Below are 16273 nucleotides of genomic sequence, written 5' to 3'. Positions count from 1 at the left end.
TAAAAAGTTTAATTAACTGGGAAACACGTGTATTGACAATACTGAATAATGTATAGATCTTAATCATAATAATATATACTATTTTATAAATATATACAAAAATGTTGTATCACTATTGTTTGTACTAAATTAGCGAATGGAATCAATTTTATTTTAGCTGTTTAGAATCTCTGGAATGTAAACAACTAAATTGGAAAGTGTTAAAGTGATGGTGTTCTGTCTACTCTTGTGCACTGCGTGCTAGGCAAATGAATATTTAGCAAATGTATATGAAAAGACATGAGTAAGATTAAGTAAAGATTCAAGTGACTTGAGGTAAGCTCTGAAATAAATCAGTCTTTGTCTGCAGGATGAAATCAAAGGACATAGGTTCACTGGCACATCCTCTTGCAAAGCACCTGATAGTGGGAGCGTGCTGCCGAAATCGAGTGTGTTAATAAATATTAACAAGAAATGAAACAAAAATGTTATTTTATAAATTTTGTAAACTGACGTCAAGAAATTATATAGAGGATGGATGAATTTAAGTAAAATCTGTGTATTTTTATGGAAACGTATGTAACGTGTGTTTTATGGTATCCAACCCAAGTAATTCTTTTTTCTCCTGATTTTCTTGTTTATTACTTTGGTGATACGTAAATGTCCTTTAAAGTGCAGCCATTGGTATATAGAGTAATGAAGCGATGTAGCCGGAAACGTCAGCCTGGCACAGCTCAGCCGCTGGTGGCTACGTGGCACGCCCCTCTAGAGCGCTGCTGCGTTTGCTGGTGCCTCTTCCGAGCTTTGCCTGCCGCGTCGTGAGCGAACGTCTAAATCTCAAAGGGAGAGTGAAGGGGGGAAGGGGGGAGGGGGAGGCGCCCCGCAGCGTGAAGAAGGCTTTCCGCCGCTCAGCCGCTGCCGTCTCGCCTCGCATCCTGACACCTTGCCGGCTGACAAACGACTTCCGACTCCACGCAACGCGCTGTCTCGCCCTCTCTGCGAGATGTGCCGCACGCTGCTCCTGTGCAGAGCTTTGCGTTGTGAAAAATGACGTCTCTGGGACTAATCTCCGGCCCTCAGTAAAAACAGTTGTCAGACCTGACGCCTAGCGCTTCCTCAAATGGATCTGAAGCAGTTCAGGAAAGTAATCAATCAGCTTTCTCATGTTTATACCGCGTGAAAACGAAAAAGGAATGATTCATTCTGTTCGTCTACATCTCTCGCGCAGGGAAGCTCAGTGACACCATTCACTCTCTTAGGAAGACCTTTGGCTTACCGTGCAGAAATGATGACATGTCACAAGTAAAAATCTTCCCAAGTGTGAGTAAAACTAATGCACTAAAGATTCCGTGAAAGCTTGATGTAATATTTCATTCATCGCGCGTATCGAGAACCCCAGTGATTTTTTCCTGTTATCGATATCGACACCGACAAGATAGTGGTCCCCGAAATTCCAAGAACAAATCAAAATCTCTGCACTAGCTGCTCCGATTAGCCCGGACATACGAGAGCAAAAAGCGAGAAGAGAACTTCACTTTACTTATGCGGGGAGAGAAAACTTAAAAAAAAAAAGTTTAAATTAACCTACAAGAACGTGACTACTACTTACATTTTATATTTGCTTGCATTAATATGCGCCCATTATGCTTTGCTGGATAATGAATGCAATATATGTTCAAATGGCAAAGGATGTTTTATGAGGTATAGTTAAAATTTAACAAGTACCAGTTTCCCTGTTTATAGGAGTGCAGGAAGCACCCTATAGGTTTTTATGAGTGTTTTTAAAATTTTCAAAATGCACTCAGGTGACAAAAGTTACGGAATACCTCCGAATATTGTGTCTGACCTCCTTTTGCCCGGGGTACTGCAACTACTCGACGTGGCAGGACTCTAGACGACTTGGACCCATAGCTTCATGGCATCATCACCAAATTCGAACCCTGTCATCAGCCCGTGCCAACTAAAATCGGGATCATCTGACGAAGCCTTGGTTTTCCAGTCGTCTAGTGTCCTACCGATATGGTCACGAACACAGGAGAGGCGCTACACGCGATGTCGTCCAGTTGGCAAAGGCACTCGTGTCGGTCGTCTGCTGCCATAGGCCGTCAATGCCACATTTCGCCGCACTGTTTTAAGGGATAGCTTCGTACCTCTTATAACACCGGTTCCCGTCATATCACTAAAGTTAAGCGCTGTCGGGCTGGGCTAGCACTTGGATGGGTGACCATCCGGACTGCCCAGCGCTGTTGGCAAGCGGGGTGCATTCAGCCCTTGTGAGGCAAACTGAGGAGCCATTTGGTTGATAAGTAGCGGCCCCGGTCTCGGCAAATGACATACGGCTGGGAGAGCGGTGTGCTGACCACATGCCCCTCCATATCGCATCCAGTGACGCCCGTGGGCTGAGGATGACACGGCGGCCGGTCGTTACTGTTCGGCATTTATGGCCTATTCGGGAGGAGAGAAAGTTTTCGTACCTCCTACGTTGCTTTCTGCGATTATTTCACGCACTGTTGCTTGTCTGCTAGCACTGACAACTTCCGTAAAAGCCGTCGACCACTGCGTTGTCTGTGGTGACAGCTAATTCCTGAGATTTGGTATTCTCGGCACGCTCCGCCACTGTGAATCTTGGAGTACTGAACTCCTTAACGATTTCTGAAACAGAATGTCCCGTGCGTTTAGCATTCAAAGTATGTTACTTCCCGTCGTGCGGCCATAATCACATCAGAAACCTTTTCCCATGAATCAGCTGTGTACAAATGACAGTGGCCCTTTCATACCATGTGCACGTGATACTACCGCCATCTGTATGTGTACATACCGCTGTCCCATGTCTTGTGTTACCTCACTGTATGAGACACAATTGTCCGTATCTCATGATTGTATTGACGTGGAAACGTACAATTTCTACACCTCCAAGAGACCATTGACTTTAGTGACACTAATCTGAATTTGAGCGCCGAATTGGTCCAAAGACAGAGGATATTGTCAGACGGACAGAAAGACAGTCGTAAAAAATAACAAATAAATATTTGTTCGTTTTACGTAATAACAAATTAACAATTTCCGGATTTTTTCCTTTACTTTTAATATGAAAAACCTTACTTCTTATGAAATTTCGTGTTTCTAGGTCATGGGTGTGCACCATACGGGTTTTGATGAGTGAGTTCTCGACTACGAAAATATGTGACGTAAATCGTCTATCTTTTGACTGAAATTACTTAGAAGAATAAAATTTTCATTTTTCTAAGGAACCACAGACTTTGCTGAGTGACATAAATTGAAACTTGGAACGTCTAACCTTTCATTGAGAAAAAGGGTTTTTAACAGTCAGAGAACGCATACAAGATAGACAGTCAGACAATAAAGCGATCCGGCAAGAGTTCGGTTCTCAGACACTGAGGAACGGAAACCTAAAAGTAATAACCGTATCTCAAATCTATCAGCAGTGTTCACTTCAGTGACTTCAGTACAACACACAATAATCTACCACTATCTACTGTACTTTTGTATTCATTTATTAGTGTATTTGCAGATATAGTGGAAACTAAGGACGATAGTTAAGTAAGGAAATACGGTACACCGTATTTTTGATGCCTAATTTTATGGTAGTGACTATCAAATAACTGAGTGAGCACTCGAATATGAACTTGGAATCAAAGAAGGAACACGTATTTTGAAATTTCCTCTCTTAGATTTAGGGACTCCTTCAGTGTGTTACATTGCCGACCGCGGTGGTCGTGCGGTTCTAGGCGCTGCAGTCCGGAATCGCGGAACTGCTACGGTCGGAGGTTCGAATCCTGCCTCGGGCATGGATGTGTGTGATGTCCTTAGGTTAGTTAGGTTTAAGTAGTTCTAAGTTCTAGGGGACTGATGATCTAAGATGTTAAGTCCCATAGTGCTCAGAGCCATCAGTGTGTTACATTGTTTATAGGCTCTAGGTAATGGGTCCTTGTAAAATCAGTTACGATATACATTTTGATTCTAGATATGCTCGGTTTCTATGCCGCTGCATGGGCATATCTTTTTACGATCGCAACAATGACAGGTGTTCAACATACTATAAACATTCACTCAGAAATACAGATAGCCAGAGCAGTAGCCTCTGGCATGGCGTGGCTTACCCACGAGCGCTGCTGTTAAGCATTCAGCAGCATCGCTAGCCGGTTACCAGGGTTCTCTCACAGACATCGGAGACGACTGGTTGGGTCGGTGTGGGGCGTGACGGGGGGAGGGGCCGAAGTGGAGTGTGGTGGCCGCTACTGCGCTGTTCCGGGATGATGATAGTTTGGCACCTCTTCCGGGTTCCAGGGGGCCAGGTGATTCGAGGTGCCCAAGTCTTCTCGTCAGTGAAGGAGAATAGGAGTCATCAGCAGCCCCCAAGTACTTCAGGCTGAGGCAGCTGTAGCATCGTAGATCGAATCATCTAGGTAGTCTGAAGATGGAGCACTGCAGGTGCCACATCGGCTTTAGTTAGTTTGCACACTGAGACGTGGGCTTTGGAAATCACGATGTTTGTACCAGCTGGTCTATGCTGATGACCTTTTCATGTGTCAAAATGACCGAATTTGGTCCCAATTTTCTGAGCCCGTCAGCGTTCTGCACCACTATGTCACTACTCCTATCATCAGGTTTTCAGCCTGGTTATTTCTGCAGCTTGTGTGAGCTACACTGATACGACTCACGTGTTGTTACTTCACTGCACTTGATCAACAGAATGACGTTTTGCTTCCCTCTCCTAGACGTCAGTCTACTGGATCGGCTCTTGGGTCATGCTACAAGCAATATCAGATTTTACTCCTTGTTAGCATTACAGTCTACATATTGCGAAGTAGCCTTCCTTGGCTTTAGTTTAACATCACCTCTGGCGCTGGCGCCAACCGCGGAAACCTTTGCCATTTTTACACTTCCACCTGGAATATAGTTAAGTAACGATTTGTAGTTTATTGTCGTGACATTAGGACATTAATGGTCATCCTTAGGTAACAAATGTCTTTGGGATGGTTCCCAAGGCTTTCACCTATCAGATTTTTTTCACGATGGCAATAACATGTTTTCTTCTCATTCAAGTGTAAACATTAGAGGCAAGGAGTCCTGGAAGAAAGCAATATCGGGTAGTGAAGTCTAATTAAGTGAAAGAAGGTCACAACCAATATGCATGCTGTTTGATGATGATGAGAAAGCCAGTCAGTCTGTAATTGTCGTGCTGACAACACAGAAGGCCTAGTATAAAATTTTCAATAACTGCAGTATACTCATGAAGTCGAAGAGACATACACCGACCGTCATAGAATATATAGATCAGGTGTAGCATCCCATATGGAGTGTATTAAAACTCATATTCTCGTAGGCGAGAATAGTAGTTCAGCTCTAGTAAGCGTTTTTTTTTCTGCTGGATACAAATGTAAACAGCAAACTGAACTATATTCAGATAGTTCACTTGTTCACTTTTATTGGATTGTATTGTCTCTGTGGAAACTAAGATATTTGTTCATGGCTGACTGTCTTGATCGAGCAGTTTTAACTAATGTCCCCACACGTTTCCGAGAGGCAAGGAGGTTGCAAGATGATAGGCAAACATTCAAGTGTAGGCAATGAAAATAGATGATTTCAGCTCCACAAATCGAATACGAATTTCATGCAACTGTGTCCAAAAGACTAATACAGTAGTTGTTATAAATGAATTTTAAGTAATATTTAAAGTATGATGGGATCCCATATAGATACAATTTTACTAATGAATAACGGTTCATTATCAGCTCGGGCAGCGGATCGTTCTTTGCTACTTCGGGCAAGGAAATAGTGATGCTGAAAACTTGAAAAACTATGCTACCGTTTTTGTTTTCCAGCCAGAGTGCTAAACAATTTGGGCTAACTATTGGCTATTGCCAATGTATCACAAAAAAGTATATGTTCACTTGTACCAGTCGAGTAATCCATTACGATGTCCTGTGGGCCCAAGAATCAACAGCCACGTCAGCATGCCTTTTGCGAGGGGCATCTGACAGCCCTTATGGAAACCGTACAAGGATTTGTGAGACATTTAATTTAAAATGTAATTACGTTTTTAATATAATAGCGCATTCTGGTACAAATTTCTCTAGCTTTCTCGCCAGAACTACACGGTGAACGAGAACTCCTCGGACAAATTTTCTGAGTTGGTAGTGCGGATCCTGACAAGAAGAAAGTCGAGTCAAAATGGGATCTAAAAGCCATACCGAAATAGCTATGAGTACTTGTTCATCTTCGCTATTGGGAAATATGTCTCTTTAATCGAACAAGTGTTTCTGCATCTTAAGGTATAAGTCTTACTGCTCACGTTTACTGGACATTGTTTCGGTCAATACTATCACCACTTAAAGTTCGTCAGTGTAGTTCTGTTTCACCTTTCATATTAACGCTCCACTATTTACACAGACAGATACAATATGATCAGAACAACAGTGTTAAAGAATGTCAAAATCACTTCTTTGAACGAGCGTAAAGTTCTACACAGGCATTATGTTTACGAGTCCAATAAGCAGGAGACCGAAATCCAGTTCAGCAATAAAGAGACGACTTCTTTCTGACTGGCATGAATGACCAGCGACCAGTTTAGTGGGTCGCTAACCCTCTGTTGCCTTACTTGCAGATTTGCGTCGAAACATTGTAGACGACTGCGGCGCTTAGTGGCTGAGGTATTCATCTGCTGTGGTACTTCCATCTCCCGTAACTTGTCAGGCTGGAACACTACACTTGTATGTGGCTCAAGGCAAGGAGAGCCTGTTGGCAACTAGCGTGGAACATCTACCTTGCATATTTAGTAAGGGTCTAACTCGCACTGCCTAACACCTGCAGCAAGCAAGGAATATTGGTTTTTCGATATCATAGATCATTCGCTGCGGTAACGTATTTCACAGTTGTAATCTCGCATCCCGCTGTTCCGATTTACTAACCGTGAAAAGAATCCCAAACATCATCACTTCATACCAATGGTGTAACGACAGTCTTATTTACCCATCGTAATCCTTCGAAATCGACGATGTCTGTCAAGATGATTATCATCGAAGCAGGAGTGGTTGTTGGAAAATCTGATTATTCTGATATGTGACTCCTATCATTCGGGGGCGATGTGCCTTGCATCAGAACGAAATATGTCTGTTGCATCAGAGTGTGTCATGAACCCTAAATCAGCTATGTCTAGATATCGAATAACCAGTAATGCCACTATGTCAACAGTGATCACAACAATACCTGACCTGTCTCAGAAGAGTTGAAGATTCGCATGCATCGGACGAAAGTGCTGGATATAGAACGTAAAATCGTACACGAGCAAAAACGCATGTTGATTGCTGTATCAAGTACCCCTGCATGAACACTACTGAAAATCTACACGCTGAATGAAATCATGGACCAAATTTCGAGGCTGGTGTAGATACTATACGATGGACATGCAACAGTTGTTGTGCTAGGTTTATGGTTGGACATTAACAACATCGAGAATCGTGCTTAGCCCTCTCCACTGTCATTCACAGTTGCTGTAAAGATTCGTGTACGTAAAAAGATAAAGAATTTTATAAGATAGAGTTGCTGCGTTAAGTAACACAATGTCTGTCAATACAGTACCTTCTAAATGTGACTCACTTCTCATAGCGTAAAATTTCGATAATCCGTGGTAATGTTCGGTATTGTCTCTAACTGAAATGGGATGTAAAAAATTAAAATTTTCGGAAATTTGACTGCAAAATACATTTTTAATTTTAATGTAAACTGCATATAGATAATTTACACTTGCTTATGCCACAGACTGGCCCTCTTTGGTTTCTAAATTATAATACGTCGTATGAATGAAGAAAGTAAATTATTTCAAAAATTTTACAAAGCTTGAACTGTATAGACACGTTTCATAGTTTTTGTGACTATAATACGCGACCGCAGATTTAGTATTGGTGACGATGTGAGAGACCCACGATACTAAGTAACCAGAATTAATCAACGATAAATATGGTTATATTTTGTTGAAATGAAAACAGTCTTTCATCGTTAAAATTTTGCTTTATTTTATGACCAAAATCGAAGTATGAGATGATCATCAAATCTCTCTTCCGAAACTAATAAACAAAACACAGATATCTTATAGCGTGGTGTCACCGTCAACATTACAGTGTAAACGCAACCAGCGTTACGGTATGTTGACGGTGAGCCTATACTGTCATTTACGTTTATTAGACAGTTGTCGTGTTTTACTTCTTTTGGCAGTCCCTATCTTGGCTATGAGTTCTTATGTTTTGATTATTAGTATGAAGACAGACGCAGCTCATAATAAGCTCACAGATCGAAAATGGTGATACTGTCACAGAAAAATTCGAGATCAAATACTGTTTTTAACTCCACAAATTTTGAACATTAAATCGCTGTACAATTCAGTTTTATTCCCTCACACATCATCAGATATGACTATGACTCTAAACAGTCCAGACTAAGGATATACACAAGAAATTTTGTGGGATGCATGAGTTTTATATGGTAATGTTCTTTCTCACCACGCGATATATAAGAAATGCTTGGAAACCAATACACACACACACACACACACACACACACACACACACACATGCATACACACATGGTAGTTTGCTCCTATCAACATCAGTTACTTTGTTGTCCAAATAGTACATGTATTCTGGTACTTCTGGCATCTCATTGCCTAACTTCATTTAAGTTTGTCTTCATCCCATACTTCAATTCGGTGACATTCCATTACCTTTGTTTTACTTCTGTTGTTTCTCGTATAATATAGCTACTCTTTGAGACAGCATACATTTTGTTGAACTAGTCTTCCTAATTCATCCCAATCCCCAAACAGTTAATGAGAGTTATCAGTCTTAATCGTACTAGGGCATTCTATTAAGATATGACTGAATATTTGTATAGCTTTTCTTGAGGCGGTATCTTACTAGTGGTAACACCGGCAGCTGCGATAATTCTAAATGTATTGATAATACGAGGAATATTCGAAAAGTAAACAAATTTTTTCTCTCCCAGTTACCATTGTGTTGTTGTTGTGGTCTTCAGTTCTGAGACTGGTTTGATGCAGCTCTCCATGCTACTCCATCCTGTGCAAGCTTTTTCATCTCCCAGTACCTACTGCAACCTACATCCTTCTGAATCTGCTTAGTGTATTCATCTCTTGGTCTCCCTCTACGATTTTTACCCTCCACGCTGACCTCCAATACTAAATTGGTGATCCCTTGATGCCTCAGAACATGTCCTACCAACCGATCCCTTCTTCTGGTCAAGTTGTGCCACAAACTTCTCTTCTCCCCAATCCTATTCAATACTTCCTCATTAGTTATGTGATCTACCCATCTAATCTTCAGCATTCTTCTGTAGCACCACATTTCGAAAGCTTCAATTCTCTTCTTGTCCAAACTATTTATCGTCCATGTTTCACTTCCATACATGGCTACACTCCATACGAATACTTTCAGAAATTTCTTCCTGACACTTAAATCAATACTGGATGTTAACAAATTTCTCTTCTTTAGAAACGCTTTCCTTGCCATTGCCAGCCTACATTTTATATCCTCTCTACTTCGACCATCATCAGTTATTTTGCTCCCAAAATAGCAAAACTCCTTTACTACTTTAAGTGCCTCATTTCCTAATCTAATTCCCTCAGCATCACCCGACTTAATTAGACTACATTCCATTATCCTTGTTTTGCTTTTGTTGATGTTCATCTTATATCCTCCTTTCAAGACACTGTCCAATCCATTCAACTGCTCTTCCAAGTCCTTTGCTGTCTCTGACAGAATTACAATGTCATCGGTGAACCTCAAAGTTTTTATTTCTTCTCAATGAATTTTAATACCTACTCCGAATTTTTCTTTTGTTTCCTTTACTGCTTGCTCAATATACAGATGGAACAACATCGGGGAGAGGCTACAACTCTGTCTTACTCCCTTTCCAACCACTGCTTCCCTTTCATGTCCCTCAACTCTTATAACTGCCATCTGGTTTCTGTACAAATTGTAAATAGCCTTTCGCTCCCTGTATTGTACCCCTGCCACCTTTAGAATTTGAAATAGAGTATTCCAGTCAACATTGTCAAAAGCTTTCTCTAAGTCTACAAATGCTAGAAACGTAGGTTTGCCTTTCCTTAATCTTTCTTCTAAGATAAGTCCATTAAACACGCGGAAATGGTTATGGGATACCGTGAAATATATTCGCTTCAGCCCCCATTGCTTCATGAGTTCTGATATGTGGAAGCACCTTAGGTAACCTTCGAAATGGCGTCTGTTACAATTAGAGAGCTGTAACTGAGTTTCTTTTGGCGGAAGACCAGACCACCGCAGACATTCACAGGTGCTTGTAGAATGTCTACCGAGACCTGGCACAATTTTGAACATTAAATCGCTGTACAATTCAGTTTTATTCCGTCACACATCATCAGATATGACTATGACTCTAAACTGTCCAGACTAAGGATATACACAAGAAATTTTGTGGCATGCATGAGTTTTATATGGTCATGTTCTTTCTCACCACGCGATACATAAGAAATGCTTTGAAACCAATACACACACACACACACACACACACACACACACACACATGCATACACACATAGTAGTCGTTATATGTATAGAAATACGTTTACTTCAATATGTTTTACTTGTAAGAAAATTAGTGACAACGAAAAATACGTACGCTTATACTAAAGATTGTCCACTGCGCCATTTAGTGAACTGGAAGTATCCATCACTCAAACATTTTTCTCTTTTTTTTCCCTCAGTATTCTAACAGGTTTGCTGCTGCCCGCCATGAATTCCTCTCATGTGCCAAATTCTTCAACTCAGACTAACACTTGCACATTACTTCCGTAATTATTTGCTGAATATATTCTAATCTGTCTTCCTCTAAGTTTTTACCCTCCACAGCTCCTTCTGGTATCATAGAAGTCGTTTCATGATGTCTTAACAGATGTGTAATCAACCTGCCACTTCCTCTTGTCAGTGTTTTCCATACGTTCCTTCCCTCCCCGATTCTGCACAAAACCTCTTCCTTCCTTACCTTGTCAGCCCACCAGATTTCAACATTCTTCTGTAGCACCACATCTCAAATGCTTCGATTCTCTTTGGTACTGGTTTTCCCACAGTCCATGCTTCACTACCATCCATAAAGTGCTCCAAACGTACATTCTCAGAAATTTATTCCTCAAATTAAGGCCTATGTTTGATACTAGCAGCCTTCTCTTCGCCAGGAATGCCCTTTTTACCAATGCTAGACAGGTTTTGCTTTCCTCCTTGCTCCGTCCGTCATTGCTTACTTTGCTGCCTAGGTAGCAGAATTACTTAACTTTATCCACTTCGTGACCGTCAATCCGACGTTTGTTTTCCACTCGTTAGACTGTTCATTCCATTCAGCAGACCACGTTATCCTTCTCCTCGGTCACTCAATAGCAATGTCATGAGCAGTTGGTATCATTGATATCCCTTCATCTTGAATTTTAATTCCACTCCTGAACCTTTCTTTCATTTCCATCATTGGTTCTTTGCCGTAGAGGTTGAACAATAGCTTACCCCTATTTTTCTCAGAAATTCATACACCTTGCACCACTTTACATTGTCGAACGCTTTTTCCAGGCATACAAATTGTTTTATTTAATAAAATTGCAGCCAAATAGCCATATCAGTTACTTAGCTTAACATTGGCATACAAATTGTATGAACGTGTTTTGATTTTTCTGTAATGTTGCTTCCATCATCAACCGCAAAGTCAGATTGGCCTCTCTGCTGCCTTTACCTTTCCTAAAGCCAAACTGACCATCATCTAACACAATCTTCATTTCTTTTACATTTTTGTGTGTATTATTCGTGTCAACAACTTGGATGCATGAGCCATTAAGCTGATTGTGCGATAATTCTCGCACTTGTCAGGTCTAGGAGTCTTCGGAACTGTGTGGATGATATTTTTCCAAAAGTCAGGTGGTATGTCGCCAGACTCATACGTTGTACACACCAACGTGAACAGTCGTTTTATTGCCCTTTTCCTCCAACGATTTTAGAAATTCTGATGGTATGTTATGTATCCTTTCTGCGTTATTTGATCTTAAGTCCTCCAAACCTGTCTTAAGTTCTGATTCTAATACAGGATCCTCTACCTTTTCTACATCGAATTCTGTTTCTTCTTCTATCACATCAGAAAAATCTTGCCCCTTACAGACGCCTTCAATGTACTCTTTCTATCTAACCCCTGTCTCCTCTGCAATTAACAATGGAAGAGGTTAATGCTACCAGCCTTGCTCTTAATTTCACAGAAAATTGTTTTGAATTTCCTATATGCTTCACATTTCTAATGCAGCAATTTCGTCTTAGCTTCCCTCCACTCCCTATTTGTTTCATTCCGCAGCGACTTTTATTTCAGTCTTCCAAAATTTCCGAGAACAGTTTTGTACTTCCTTCTGTCATCGATCAACTGAAGTACTTCTTGTGTTACCCATGGTTTCTTCACAGCTACCTTCTTTGTACGTATGTTTATCTTTCAGACTTCTGTGATGGCCCTTTTTAGACATGTCCATTCGTCTTCAACTGTACTGCTCCTGACTGATTACTTATAGCTGTATCTACAGTCTTAGACAACTTCAAGCGTACCTCGTCATTCCTTAGTACTTTCATGTTCGACCTATTTTGCGTACTGATTGTTCCTGACTAATATCTTATGCTTCAGCCTACTATTCATCACTATTACATTGGAGTCTGAGTCTACATCTGCTCCTGGGTACGTCTTACAATCCGGTATCTTATATCTAACTGGCTCTGAGCATTATGGGACTTAACATCCGTGGTCATCAGTCCCCTAGAACTTAAAACTACTTCAACCTAACCAACCTAAGGACATCACACACATCCATGCCCGAGGCAGGACTCGAACCTGCGACCGTAGCGGTCACTCGGTTCCAGACTGAAGCGCCTAGAACCGCACGGCCACACCGGCCGGCCGATATCTAACTGAAATCTTCCCGTGTCACCCGGTCTTTTCCAGATATACCTCCTCCTCTTGTGATTCTTGAACAGAGTTTTCCCTTTTACTAGCTGAAATTTATTTCAGAACTCAATTCGCTTATCTCCTTTCTCATTTCTTCTCCAAAGCCTTCTCTCTCCTGTAACCTCTGTCCCGACTCTCTCCCCTACAACAGCATTTCAGTCCCCCATGACTATTGTATTGTCGCCTGCCTTTATATACTGTAATATACTTTCCATATTCTCATATACTTTTTCTGTCTCTTCATCTCCAGCTTGCGATGTGTTCATGTATACCTGAACTATCGTTTATGGTGTTGGTTTGCTGTCGATTCTGGTAAGAACAGCCCTATCACTGAACTGTTCACAGTAACACACTCTCTGCCCTACACTCCTATTCATAAATAATCCTATTCCTGTTACACCATATTTTGCTGATGATATTACTCTGTACTCATTTGAGCAGAAATCCTTGTCTTCCTTCCCTTTCACTTCACCGACCCCTACTATATCTAATTAGAGCCTTTGCATTTCCCTTTTCAGATTTTTCTAGCTGCTCTACCACGTTCAAGCTTCTGACATTCCACACCTCGTCTCGTTGAACGTTATCCTTTCGTTGGTTATTCAATCTTTTTCTCGTGGTCACCCGCCAGCCCCTTGGTAGTCCCCTCTCGGAGATACGAATGGGGGCTATTCAGGAATTTCTTGCCAACGGAAAGATATTTATGACTTTTCTTTTGATTACAGGCCACATGTCCAGTGGATACGCGTCATGTATCTTCAGTCCAGTGGTTTCCATTGCCTTCTGCATCTTCAGGCCATTGATCATTGCTGATTCTTCCGCCTTTAGGGACAGCCTCTTACCCTAAGGACAAGAGCGTGGTCTGAACTGTCCGCTCCTCAGTCCTACTTTGATAAGTTCATCGGCAGAATGAGGGTGACTTCTTATGCCGGAAGTCTTCGGCCGACAATGTTGATTATTAATCAAAATTAAAGCGGTGGCGGATTTCGAGCCCGGGTCCAAGAATATCTTATTCTACATGCAATTTATATATCCCGTAAACTGACTCGTTGTTTGCTCCACAGCATCTCAACAGCAGTTGTACACTTGACCTTTGTAACAGGTAACTAATGAAAAGCATTATCTCAAATACCGCCTCCTTAGAGAAGTCAAAGGCAAAAGACAGTCTTCAGCACCGACAGTACAGAGCTAAACACGATTGCGTAACAATGAAAGAGGAGCTACCCCGGAGATAGCATGTCATAGCCGACACTGAGGCCAGTGAATAGTCTTCATGTAGGAATTGGCCGAAGTAAAACAGCCATTTTAAAATACTCTTTGCGATAACCAAGATGTGTTCTGTGTGTCTGCTGCTATGAAGACGATGAGTCATTTCCTTCACTGTCCCGGTTATACCATCTCTTCTGGCATCGTGACTCAAGAGGTCTGATATCGACAAATTCAGCAGCCTTGCAACTTCATTAAATGCATGTCATCGTCAACCTAAGAGGAAGAAGACTCAGTTTCTAACTCCTCATCTCGTTCACGCATAGCCACCGTGTTCTGATGTTAATTCCTTTCGGCTTATCGCCGGAAATGTAATTCCTGTTGACCAGCTAGCCTTTCCAGAATCAAATGGTAGTGGACAACAAAGACCCATTTCTCATCTATTTGCTTGTCAATGTTTCAGCGATCGAGTTGGTGGGCCCGGAGAAGCGCACTACGATGACGATAATGAGCAACATCGCGTACTCGTTCGGGCTGGTGCTGCTGTCTGCCGTGGTGTACCTGGTGCGCGACTGGCGCCAGCTGGCGCTCGCCACGTCAGTGCCGTTCCTCTCCTTCTTCCTCTATTGGTGGTGAGTTGCGTCCTGCTCGACGCCAAGCACGCAGCGAACACATCTGCAGCGCTACACTTTTGGAGTACACAGTCACTTTACAAATTACATAAATGCAACTTCAAATAATGAAAACGGGTAGTAAAGAATCAGATATTGGATTGTAAGTCACAACCAGATACATATATTAACTTTCATTCCCAGGAACGGGGCCCCTACAGCTGTGTCCTTTATCTTATTTCCTCATTTCTTACGTGGTTAAGTAAGGAAATTCCACAGGTCCTTCTCAAGTGGTCCATTTCTAAAATCCAAGTCTCTTTTTATTTCTTTCTGATAGTTCCCAGCCCTTAGTCCCATAGGTCGCTATTGGCACAACAATGGATTTGTATAAGCGAATTTTAACCCTTAAACTCGTTTTTGTGGATCAAACAACGGGGTTTAATTTTTAGATAGCAGCCCTTCCTTGCCTGACACTCTGTTGGACATCTCTGTCTTCTTCCTTCACTTTATAAGATACTATTCAGGTACTTAATCTCTTCACACACTTTAATAAGATGTCTGCCATTGTCCAGGTTACTTCCCTCTGCTCCACAACATAGATATTTCGTCTTCCCAAAATTAATTTTCATACCCACTTTTTATACTCTTCCAATAACTTTCTAAGCACGTAAAAAAATACCTCCTACATCGTTTGCTGTAGCGACCTGGTCATCAGCAAAGAAAAATATTTACATGCACTGGTTCCTTTCTTCAGTCACTGTGCCCATGCACTTTTTACACCACAGATCCAGAGCCTTCTGCAGATACATCTTAAAAAATGTGAGAGACAGACAGCACACTTGATTCAGTCCTTTAGTTATTCTGAAGGACTCTCTAGATATTTCTTTGCCTAGTTATATTATGCTGACCTGTAGAGGTTTATGATACTCCTTAAATAAAGTTTTGGCAGTTCCCCTGACCACAGCAAACCGAACAATAGCCTTAAGGACACTGTGTCCAATGTTCCCTCAAAATCTTTGAAAACCAAACGACTGCTTGGATTCCTTTCCCATCTATTCTCCATGATCCGCTTTAGATTTAAGGAGTTATCTACATCGTAATTAAGTAATGATGACGATAGAATGAAGTTTAAGAGAATCGTTCGAAAGAATCAGCGTGTAAGCAAGTGGGATACCGGAGAAATGAGTTATGACGAAATGTGTTTGAAATTCACTAGCGAAGTGGATACTTCGATAAAGAACCCCAGTGCAAGCACTTCGGTTCAAGCACAGTGGGCCATCACTGAAGCCTACTAGCATTAATTTCCTGGCTATGACTGTTATAACAATTACAATATTAGGTGGAGATCTAAACGTACCAGCTGTAGATATGGGAAACTCCAATCATTAATGCGGAAGTGGGGCATGGTATCGTGAAAATTGCTACAAAAGCCTTATCTAGGAATTAATATGGTA

At 41.5% G+C, this 16273-nt stretch overlaps 1 protein-coding gene across 1 annotated transcript in view; it reads left to right on the top strand.

Annotated features, from left to right (window-relative positions):
• The window catches only part of LOC124606299 (beta-alanine transporter-like), a 489380-nt gene that overhangs the window by 251578 nt on the left and 221529 nt on the right, over positions 1 to 16273 (top strand). Inside the window, exon 4 of the mRNA XM_047138280.1 lies at positions 14672 to 14840. Within this exon, the coding sequence (XP_046994236.1) occupies positions 14672 to 14840 (169 nt within the window). The remainder of the gene's footprint in view (positions 1 to 14671; positions 14841 to 16273) is intronic.

This window comes from Schistocerca americana, chromosome 3 (genome assembly GCF_021461395.2).
Source record: "Schistocerca americana isolate TAMUIC-IGC-003095 chromosome 3, iqSchAmer2.1, whole genome shotgun sequence".
Classification (NCBI taxonomy): Eukaryota; Metazoa; Arthropoda; class Insecta; order Orthoptera; family Acrididae; genus Schistocerca; species Schistocerca americana.
This window is presented reverse-complemented; position numbering and strand designations above follow the sequence as displayed.